The 11,520-nt window shown below is 37.8% G+C and overlaps 1 protein-coding gene across 5 annotated transcripts; it reads right to left on the reverse strand.

Moving 5' to 3' along the window:
• Positions 1 to 1,017: 1,017 nt before the first annotated feature.
• On the reverse strand, positions 1,018 to 10,596 carry LOC133716023 (uncharacterized). Of its 5 annotated transcripts, none has more exons than XM_062142754.1 (13): positions 10,454 to 10,596; positions 10,192 to 10,356; positions 9,908 to 10,094; positions 9,311 to 9,400; positions 9,061 to 9,202; positions 8,382 to 8,469; positions 8,243 to 8,284; positions 8,018 to 8,154; positions 7,843 to 7,930; positions 3,526 to 3,672; positions 3,269 to 3,344; positions 2,337 to 2,409; positions 1,018 to 1,204 (listed from the first exon to the last, which is right to left on the reverse strand). In XM_062142754.1, the coding sequence occupies exons 1-10, from the start codon at positions 10,507 to 10,509 to the stop codon at positions 3,621 to 3,623; spliced, it is 1,047 nt and encodes a 348-aa protein (XP_061998738.1). In that variant the 5' UTR covers positions 10,510 to 10,596; the 3' UTR covers positions 1,018 to 1,204; positions 2,337 to 2,409; positions 3,269 to 3,344; positions 3,526 to 3,620. The 5 variants fall into 5 exon arrangements, with proteins under 5 accessions (XP_061998738.1, XP_061998737.1, XP_061998734.1 ...); XM_062142753.1 differs by having other exon boundaries at positions 3,269 to 3,360; XM_062142750.1 differs by lacking the exon at positions 3,269 to 3,344.
• Between the last annotated feature and the right edge of the window lie 924 nt (positions 10,597 to 11,520).

Raw genomic sequence — 11,520 nt, forward strand, 5'->3', positions numbered from 1 at the left:
ACCACACAAAGCCACTGGGACAGTCATAAGATCAACATATCAAAACTACAAGTCCATCGGACGGTCCGATCTCCGCAGATCATGAATTGAACGATCGAAATCGATCAAAACGTAAAAATTCATAACTTAATCATACGATATCCAAAAATTGCGTATAATATATCGAAATGATCGTATTGAAACGTTGAATCTAGAAATGCATAGAAACTGTATTTTTGACCCCCGGAGGTGGCCGGAAATGGCCGCCGGAGTTAGTGGCAGAGCCGCCGCCGACCACCACCAATGGTGTCGGGGCCGGGCTGCTCTTCTTCATCTCAACAAGCTTAACCAAAAACTCTAAAGGCATGCTATCAGGAAACATCAAGAAGGGGTCGAAAATTACCAAAATCAGTCACGGTGGCCGGAAAAATTCCAGAATCCGGCGAGCTTGAGTTTCGACGTAAAAACTTCAACAAAACACTTCGATTCCTTCTGGAGGGTTGTTCATAACTTCAAGGCGAGCTCATTAGTTCAAGAATCACTCAAAACGACGTCCTGTAGCTCGAGATATTTGGATCGATAGCTCCGGTTTCGTTCTTAGCGGGGTTGACTTGCAGCTGCTGCTACGGGCTTCGCCGCCGTGTAAGGTTGCTTCTGGGAGCTTCAGGAGGTTGAGGCGAGCTCGTGGATGAAGTTTGGTGAGTATTGGTGACCGGAAGCACGAGTTATCAAGCTTGGAACTAAAACGGGTTTTTAAAACAAACCGGCTTCCGCCGTCGTTTCCGGTTGTTCTGCAGAGAAGGGCTGCCACCTGCAGCTGCGCAAGATCGAGTTGAAGCTGTGGGAGGTGGTTTGGTACAGATTGGTGGCCGGTGGAGCGAGAGAGAGAATTGAGAGCTTTTGCTCTGTTTTTCGGTCGTGAAACAGAGGAAATGAGGGAGAGTTGTGTGTTTGCTAGCTATTGATCTGTTCTTCAATCATGCACAATCATGAAAGAGATAAAGCACCGGTTTCTACTGCCTAAAACAAGGAAAGGTGTCTGCCACAATTTCACTTTGATTAAAGAAGACAAAACTCGGTTATTACAATATGTTGCTCCCAACTTCAGATATGTTCTCTTATGAACTTTATCAACAAGACTAGTACTTGGCCTTTAGTTTATTCACCATTGTCATTTTAACACGGACTGTTACTCCAACATCTCTTTTGCCCCTGATGCGCAGTCCTGGGAAAATCCAAGTCATGTTAATCACATAAAAAGCAACTACATGTTAATCCAATTTTAGCCAAAATACAATAACAAATCCAAGTCATGTTAATCACATAAAAAGCAACTACATGTTAATCCAATTTTAGCCAAAATACAATAACGATCAACTCTTAATACATGCAATCCGCCAAAACTTTATAATAAAATTCAAAACAAAGATCAAATTCAAAGCTTTAGTCTGATTCTGGGAAGATGCTTAAAACTTACAGATTCAACTACCCCAAAAATGCTTAAACTAGTCTCTACAATGGTTGTTTAGGTCCATGCTATAGTTAAAACCTTGTTCATCTACTGGAGGCAATAATTCAGCATTCATGATCCAAATTATCACCAACTGTACCCATCAACAACAGAGACTATTGATTCATATACATTAAACACAACGTAACAAAACAAAATCTTCCACTTCAAGCATTAGGTCATTTGGTAAGCTGGAGTGTCTAAGACCTCCTTATCTTCAAGGACTGTCCCGGACACTTCTGTCCTACCTTAAGTTGGACGCAAGACTGCCCTAACTTTGGTGCTCAAAGGTATCGAGAAGGATTAATTAAACTACTAGAAACAGAAATGATCACAGATAACCATCACGGATTAGATAGATATAAAAAATTGATACAAGTCCATTGATGATCATTCATGTTTCAACACATGAATTACCTTCTGCCCAAAATGGAGAAAAGGTAAAAGAAACATCTATTCGTTGCCAATAACTTTATCAATCAATAGACCAGACTTTACAGAGAAAATTAGAACATAAAAATGAGAGATAAAATATACTGATTGGATTCAAGCAGAATCAATTCAAGTCAATTTCTTTGGATTAGATGTTTTTGTTTATTTCATATATGGATGCCCCAATACTTTGGTTTGCATCTCTTCTTTGCACTCAGAATCTTAAATAACTAATTCAGACATCAAAATGAAAAGATCCAACCCTGTTCCAGCTGCATGTATAGATCAAGAAACAACAAGAATAGATGGGGAGAGATGGGGGGGGCTTCTTTGAGTCTGGCAAGGAGAATTCAATAATCCTCAAGTGAGAGTGAATGACATTCAATTCTTTTTCTTTTCTTTTTGGTTTACTTACAGCGCTTGTCTAAATGGAGCGGTGCACGATGTGTCCTGCCTCAGTTATGCCAGCCCCACCTAAGCACTCCTAACTGCGCATAACAAACGAGCCCTAGTGTATTACAAGAGGCAGTACTCATATGTAAATAACATGCAGACACGGAAGGAATCAAACAGAATATGGGTAAGGTACAGAGCAAACGAATTGCACAATAATAATTCCCCCCCTCCCTCTGTTTTGGATAATAAAAGACATCATAAGAACTAATAAGGGTTTAAATAACGAATATTTAGGTCGTTGGGGAAATTTAAGGAAACAAAAACCAAAAACCTAGGTTCAACAGCATTACTTTTCACCAACTATTTCAGAACAAAGGGTTACTAGCTAAATTGCCGATCATAACCAATATTTAATCACTTTTTTTATTCAGAAATTCATGACATAAAAAATCCTTAATGATATGTGACTTTTGTCAAAGCTTGCTTGTGTTTTATTAGATGATGATAATTACGAAAGATGGTTTGAGGACAGCTATCTGGCCTACATTCTGTATTGAAGTGTATCGGCCTTGTCTATGGGATAAATATTCGCAATATGATACACTTGTTAAGACTTTATCTACACGGTCAGATGATTCACGGATTGAACAATGTTGCAACTCAACCATTTGGTGCTTTAACAAGATGAAACTACTCTGGCAAGAGCAAAGACTCTCAACATAAATGTCTAGGCTCAATGCTAACCCGATCAGCCAATTTACATATTGAACAATATTGCTACTCAACAATTTGGTTCTTCAACAAGATGAAACTATTCTGGCAAGAGCAAAGACTCAACATAAATCCAGGCTCAGGGCTAATATGCATCATGTCTAGCGGTTCCTGACAGAGCTTATCCCTATGTTTAATGCTATACCCAACCTTTAAGAAAGCCTGTGCAAACATGTCTACCTGCTGGCAGTGATGATGCCGAAGTAATGAAACTAACTCTGAATATGATGTCCAGGCAATATCTATATTTAGCCACCTGATATAGTGGTTCTCTGATTGGTGAAAAGAACATTTGGCACCAAAAAAAAACAGAAAAGAAAAAAGAAACAAAGCAGAATTTGAAAAGAAGCCAAGATCAAACCACTCATTTCATGCAACTACAATATCACAAAATCAAACAAAAAGAATTATTTTTAAGAAATGAGCCAAAATCATACCGCTTAATCACATATGTAAAGAGTTTCTAAGAACTTGCAGGCACTCAGCTCTATTTCGAATCAATACAGGTGCACCCAGTTGTTCCATTGCTAATTTAAGCTGTTTCAATCCAGGAGACTGACTCAAGAGTTATATCTCTATCAATCCTTATTGGAAATAATTATGAGTCTTTAGCTACAAAAGAAGAAAAGAAGTGTGAAAGGGACAGGAACTATTCCTTTTGCTTTCACTTTCACTTCTCCTTTTTCCTTTCACTTTTACCTTTTGTCTTTCTCCTTTTTCCTTTTGCTGTTCCCCTTTTACCTTTTGTTGTCTTCCTTTTCCCTTCCCTTCCGTATATATGTTTTCTCCTTGTAAAAGATCATGTTAATTTGAATCATATCAAAAAGAAGAAAAGCTTGCTCCATCAGATATGTTTTTCAACATGGTATCAGAGCAGGAATTCAAAGCCTGACTCTATGCTTCTTCTACTGGGAGTATGATGAATTTCACCTCCAATCCCGCTGCTTTGATTAATGAATTTGCTGCCTATCTCAACAAGAGGCAGGTGCATTGTGAAAAAGAAGAATCAGCTATAACTGGGAGTGAAAGCCACACTCCACTCCTTGGAAAATTTGCTGGCTTTCTTACAGAAACTGATTGTGTCCCACATGAAGAAGCCTCAGGTATTCTAAAATCCTTCTCAACTGCTCTAAATGTTTGTGATGTGGATGATTATTGGATTATAGACTCAGGAGCTTCAGATCACATGACAAATAAGCTTAAAAACTTGCATGATTTTGAAAAATTGTCCACCCCTTCTAAAGTATCAGTAGCAAATGGCCAAAGTGTTTCTGTTTTAGGGAAAGGAAAACTAAAATTACTTTCCAGTCTCATTGATTCAGTTGCTCTTTATGTTCCTTCCTTTCCTTTTCAACTTCTGTCTGTTGGAAGAATTATACATACCTTAAAATGTCTTGTCATTTTCTCTCCTTATAATGTTATATTTCAGGATCTCATCACCAAGAAAACGATTGGTGAAGGTTTTTTCTTGAATGGACTTTATTATTTGTCAAAAAACTCCTTTGCCTCCAAGGTTTTTCAAGCTAGTTCAAATTTAGCTCAAGATCATCATCTTTGGCATCAACGTTTGGCTCATCCATCTGAGAAAGTGTTGTCTTTTTTGTTCCCAAATATGCACAAAGTAGCTAATCAATGTGATGTCTGCCATTTATCAAAATCCTCTAGATTACCATTTACTTCTTCTTCATCTAGGGCTAGTAATCCCTTTGAAATCGTGCATACAGACATTTGGGGTCCAGTTCTTGAGTCCTATGATGGATTTAAGTATTTTGTAACATTTGTAGATGATTTTACGAGAATTACTTGGTTGTATCTTTTGAAACTAAAAAGTGAAGTTGTGGATGTTTTTAAGGATTTTCATAAACTTATCATCACTCAATTTTCATCATCTGTTCATATTTTAAGATCTGATAATGGTTCTGAGTATATGTCCAATAACATGTCACAATACTTGAGCTCACAAGGCATTGTGCATCAAACTAGCTGTGTTGGTACTCCTCAACAGAATGGGATTGCCGAGAGGAAAAATCGAGACATTCTTGAAAAAACCAGAGCTCTTATGTTTCAAATGAATGTTCCCAAAAAATTTTGGTCTCAAGGTGTTCTCACTGCCACATATCTCATCAATAGATTACCTAGCAGAGTGCTTGCTTTCAAATCTCCTCTTGAAGTGTTGAAAGGTAGAAAGATTGATCTGTCTCACTTGAAAGTCTTTGGCTGCACATGCTTCGTTCATATTCAAGCTCATCAACGTGATAAACTTGATCCTAGAGCTGATAAATGTGTTTTCCTAGGATATTCATCTACTCAAAAAGGGTATAAATGCTACAATCTTGCTACTAGGAAACTCATTGTCTCCAGGGATGTAAGATTTGATGAAGTTACTCCTTATTTCACAAGGAAATCATGTGATACTGGACAGGGGGAGTTCCTATCTGATCTGTTCCCAAGTCCAAATCTCCCTATTGTTGAGGATTGCAATCCTTCTATAAATCCTGCTGTTCCAGTTCAAGAAGTTCCAGCTGTTCTTTCTGATCCAGAGATTGATATGCAATCTGTTGCCGAACCTCATGATGTGCAATATGTTGTCGAGCCTCCTGCTCCACCTGTAGTTGTTCTTCGTAGAAACCCTCCACGAGAACGAGGTCCTCCATCAAAGCTCAAGGACTATGTAACCTACAATGCAAGGTACCCGATGTCACACTTCATCTCTTATAAGAATTTTTCATCTGCTCATTCTGCATTTCTGAGTGTCCTTGATAATACTCATGAACCTCAAAGTTTTGAGGAAGCCAATCATCTTGCTGAATGGAAGCAGGCTATGGCAGATGAACTTCAAGCTCTCAATGATAATAATACTTGGAGTATTGTTCGAATTCCAAAAGGGAAGAAGGCTGTAGGTTGCAGATGGATTTACAAGACCAAGTTTCACTCTGATGGCACTGTGGAGAGACATAAAGCTCGTTTAGTGGCTCGTGGTTTTACTCAAACTTATGGGGTAGATTACAAGGAAACTTTTGCTCCTGTTGCTAAAATGAACACAGTTAGAGTTTTGTTATCAGTTGCAGTTAATCATGCATGGCCTCTTTACCAAATGGATGTGAAGAACGCTTTCTTACATGGTGATCTTGAAGAGGAGGTCTATATGAAGTTACCTCCTGGTCATTCTCATTCTCATGATCCTAATATAGTGTGCAAGCTTCACAAAGCCATCTATGGCTTAAAACAATCTCCACGTGCATGGTATGCCAAACTTAGTTCGGTACTTGAAGAAGTCGGTTTCCACAGAAGCAATGCAGATTCTTCATTGTTCATTCGAATTGGTTCAACCAGCAAACTGCTGGTACTTATCTATGTTGATGATTTGATCGTAACAGGTGACAATGTTGAAGAGATTGAGTTGCTCAAACAATCACTTCGAAGCAGGTTTGCTATCAAAGATTTGGGGATTCTTAAGTACTTTCTTGGTATAGAAATGGCTACTTCTCATAAAGGCCTCTTTCTTAACCAAAGAAAGTATGTTCTTGATTTGTTGCAAGATGCAGATATGAAGGATTGCAAACCAGCTCGCACTCCTCTTGATAGTAAGCTGCAACTTGATGTATTGAGTGAGCCTCTCTCTAATCTAACTTCCTATCAAAGATTAGTTGGTAAGCTTATTTATCTCACGATCACTCGACCTGACATTGCTTACGCTGTAAGCATTGTCAGCCAATTCATGCATGCTCCAACTTTGGCTCATCTTCACATTATAAAGCGAATCCTTCGTTATCTCAAAGGTTCTGTTGGTAGAGGCATTTTGATGAAAAACAATGGAAACACTCACATAATGGGATACACTGATGCTGATTGGGCAGGTAACTCCCTTGATCGTAAATCCACTACTGGCTTCTGCACATTTGTTGGTGGTAACCTGGTTACTTGGAAGAGCAAGAAGCAAATTGTTGTTGCTCGTTCTAGTGCAGAAGCTGAATACCGAGCTATGGCCTCCACTGCTTGCGAGCTTAGTTGGCTAAAAGGTCTCCTCTCTGATTTGGGGTTCCCTACTAGTCAACCAATGTCCCTTTTCTGTGACAATCAAGCTGCAATGCACATTGCTTCTAATCCAGTCTTTCATGAAAGAACCAAGCACATCGAGGTTGATTGTCATTATATTCGAGCTCAAGTTCAATCCAAAATTATTGATACTCATTACACTCGAAGTCATGACCAGCTGGCTGATATTTTCACCAAATCTCTCTCCACTGCTCAGTTCCATCGAATTCTTGGCAAGCTTGGCTCAATGAATCTCCTTGATCCAGCTTGAGGGGGAGTATTGGAAATAATTATGAGTCTTTAGCTACAAAAGAAGAAAAGAAGTGTGAAAGGGACAGGAACTATTCCTTTTGCTTTCACTTTCACTTCTCCTTTTTCCTTTCACTTTTACCTTTTGTCTTTCTCCTTTTTCCTTTTGCTGTTCCCCTTTTACCTTTTGTTGTCTTCCTTTTCCCTTCCCTTCCGTATATATGTTTTCTCCTTGTAAAAGATCATGTTAATTTGAATCATATCAAAAAGAAGAAAAGCTTGCTCCATCAGATATGTTTTTCAACAATCCTACAAGGAGTTAAATGTATCTTACGTTTTGAATGTCAAAGATATATATTTATAGTTTCACATCAATTTAAACAGAAAGCGTAGCTATACATTACTATATTATTTTTGAGTGTCAAACATATATATTTATAGTTTCACCTCAAGTCAAGTAGAAAGCGTACCTATAGATTACTTTATTATTTTTCACTTCTTCCCAAATCCATGTGGGGACAAGCAAAAGTACCAATTCTAGAAGATCTTCAACATTCCCTATCAAAGCGAAGAAAGTAAAGATCAGTATATTATGTTAAAAGCATTCTACATCGTCCAAGTTATAAAATGTACAGTGTGGCTTACTTCTGTGTACAGAATAGAGATCACTCCAAGTTATATTTTGTATAAACTCCTTTCGGGTGATTTGAGTACGACTTGTTGACTCAATCCAAGTATGCAGGCTGGAAATCATCTGTTGCGTCTCAAAATCCAAACTTTTACTACAAGAAGAAACATAAGAAATCACACGTTTCACAATGGTTCATTGAAATTCAACTGATTGCAATATGAGCAGTCATTTGTCCCTACCTCCTTTCAAGTATCAATTTGGAATCGAAGTTCCTATTAATGCTGCAGCAGATATCAGAAACCAGAAAAGTTATTCGTATCTTCCAAATAATTAGAAATAGTTCTGCCAGAAACATAGGTGAATGGACGCAGGACTCACTTCAAGATGGACTCCTTTTGTATCTTCTTTTCAGAAATACATTGTGGAGCTACTTTCTGGAATAATTGTAGTAACTCTTCAACTTCACCTATTAACAATATAATTGATTAAGATAATAGCTCAGCTACTAAAGATCAGAAAATTACAGTTTTTTATTTTCTTTTTGCATGAGTAGGGTCTGGATGCTTTCCCACCAAACAGTTAGATACATAAACTTTGAAAGTGATAAAAAAGGGTAATACTTCCAAAAACATATCATGCTCTTATTAATAATTCGTTAAATCTCAAACAAATAGGTACTTCTGACGAAGATTTAACACTCCTCCCACAAATTTTTCCTGAGTTTAAATTTGGGTAAAAATACTCAAAAACATAGCTTCCATCCTCCAAAACATTCCCCAAATTTGGTTCAATCAAATTTCACAACCATGAGAATACCCCTAATCTTCACTCCAAATTGGTTTTTATCCTACATTAGAAGCCAAGAGTTAAGCAATATCAGGGTGACAGCACTGGAAAACTCAAATTAAAATTTCAAACCAAATTTGGAAAAGAAAAGAAAATGGTGAAGCTGTGAAGATGCTGTCAGTGGGGAAAGCCCAAACCCTACTTATGAGAGAAAAACAAAATTATCTGCCTTCTGATCTCCATTTAATTTTGTTAACAACATCAAGATGACCTGAAAATATCTTCTCTAACAGCTCTTTTTTTGGAATTTCAATACGGTGAATAGAATGAATTCTATTGATGAGCCACTTAGCCTGCAAAAGATAATCCGAAACCTTTTCAGCCTCTTTACCTTTCGACAGTTCTTTGAGGGACTATAAACACGATAGCAAGAAGAATGTTATAAAAAAGAAAGAAAAGAAAACTCAATCAAGTGAATCAAATAGTATACTAATTGAAAAGTAAACAAAGTGCTTCAATACCAAACCAGTATATGATAATGGTAAACATCCCATAGTTTGGACAGCAGCAATAACTGAGTTGGGCAAACAAGCTGATTGTATTTCATTTTCCTGAAAGCAGAATTCAAAAACTAGCAGATCAATAGCAGTTTCCTACATTCAATAGAGACTATAAGGACCTAGCAACCTCACCGAGAGACATTGCAGACCAACATAACGACAATACTACCGGCCGTCTGTTGGTGAAGACGACCTTATAGACCAACACACCTTACCCACTAACTCACACTGAATGACTGGCGACCATGACAAACGGTCAACAACCTCACCGACCAACCGAACAACGACATCACTAACCATATGACGATACTAGCAACCGTCTATTGGCAGGGACAATCTCATCACTAATCAACATATCATACCAATGCATTTTCATTTTGCCAAATAGTTTCCCAAAGACGTATCCGTAAAAGGTTACCAAACTCCTTCTTCGTAATTGAAAAATATATAACTGTGAAACAAACATCCAATCCAGTTTACAAGAGTACTAAGTTACAGTGGAACAAAGATAAAGCAGCTAGCATCGAGTGTAAAGAGCAAACTACATACCCATGCCACCTTATTATAAAGTCCAAGAAATTCTTTGAGTTTTGCAATTAGAGTGTCAGGCTCCGCCTTTAGAATAACCTCAACATCCGACACAATAGGATCGCGTTGTTCTTCTATCTCAACAGCAACCTTCTCCTTCATATCAACTATTTCAAGACACTTAAGCTTGGACAACTGATTATAAGCAAACTTCGTCCTAGGGGGATGATATAAACAAAACTAGATCAGTGACCAATTTTTGTCTTTCAAGTTTCAACAAGTTATTTTGAAAGAAATTAAAAAAAAAAAAATACCTATTCTTTGATATCCATTCCCTTTCTAAGAAGTTCAATTCGGTGTCCAATGACTCCCAAGAAATTTGGGAGCAAATCTTGTTAATAATGGCTTTTTCATCTTTCGTGCGGATCACCTTAACCGCTTCTTCACAATATTCGAAAAACTTGACCAATATTCGACAGCTTCAAGAAGAGTAAATCAAATTTTAGATACTCATACTTTCTCTTTCTCATCCGTTCCCTGAAATCCAAACTAGGAAAGAAATACAGGAAACCTTACTCTCTGTAAAGAGTTTCTGAGGACCATTGTGAGGAACTAGCGCGGAAATCTGCCATTGCTTGATGATTTGAGGTCGGCGGTTTTTAAAAAAAAAATTAAATACTAATGCCATTGCAAACCCTAGAGACCCACTTCTGTCCTTCAGTTATGCTATTAAACCTAGTCTGTCTTTAGCCCATATTGAGTTTGGTATTTATAGCCCATTTACTGGAGGCGCAGCGCCAATTGGAACTGGGCAGGCTCAACCACTCCGACTTGTGAAATGTCAGCTTTAAATGGGTTAAGTTTTGTGTCCAAGCCGGTGATTACACACCTGAAGATAGAAGGAGACGCTTTGCAGCACTCAGTTCTTGTCAGGAGGACCTTAGCTCGGACGAAGCCTTGGTGGCTGAAGCAAACTATTATTGAGTTGTTTACAATGTTATAATTGGTGCTATGTCCCTAGAGAGTGTAATAAGGTTGTTTATGGTGTGGCTAGGGCCACTCTTTCACCACCGTTTGCTACCTATTGATGGAGGATGACGCTGGATTGGCTTAACCTGATCCTAACAGACGAGCTAAGTAATTGAGTTGTTGTAATGGAGGGTGGTATTCTATTCTTCTCGGTCGGGCTTTATGGTAAAATTCGTTTTACTTCTTTGAAATTTACATCTAAAATTGTTTGTACCTCCGAAGTTATTTGATCATATATGCCTTTACACTCTCCATTATGATCAATCATAGCCATTAGTAAACTAATTTGTCAATTTCTTCATAAACTGTGATGATACAAGTTCACCCCATGATGATCAACTTTAGCATTGGTCATATAAATGGTGTGATGTTTGCATGGTTGATAAAAAAAAAAAAAACTGTTTTGAATGACATGTGATCAAATTAGATAAACAATTTGAGGTGTAAAATTGTCACGCCCCGAATTTTGAATAATCAATTCAAATCCGAAACATGAATAATAACAAATTACAACTAACATCCTGAATTTTTTTCTCACAAACAACCACACTTCACAACTCTCAAATTTACAATAACCCAAATCCTCAAGTTATTTATTACAGCACACTCCCACC

This window comes from Rosa rugosa, chromosome 6 (assembly GCF_958449725.1).
Source record: "Rosa rugosa chromosome 6, drRosRugo1.1, whole genome shotgun sequence".
Classification (NCBI taxonomy): Eukaryota; Viridiplantae; Streptophyta; class Magnoliopsida; order Rosales; family Rosaceae; genus Rosa; species Rosa rugosa.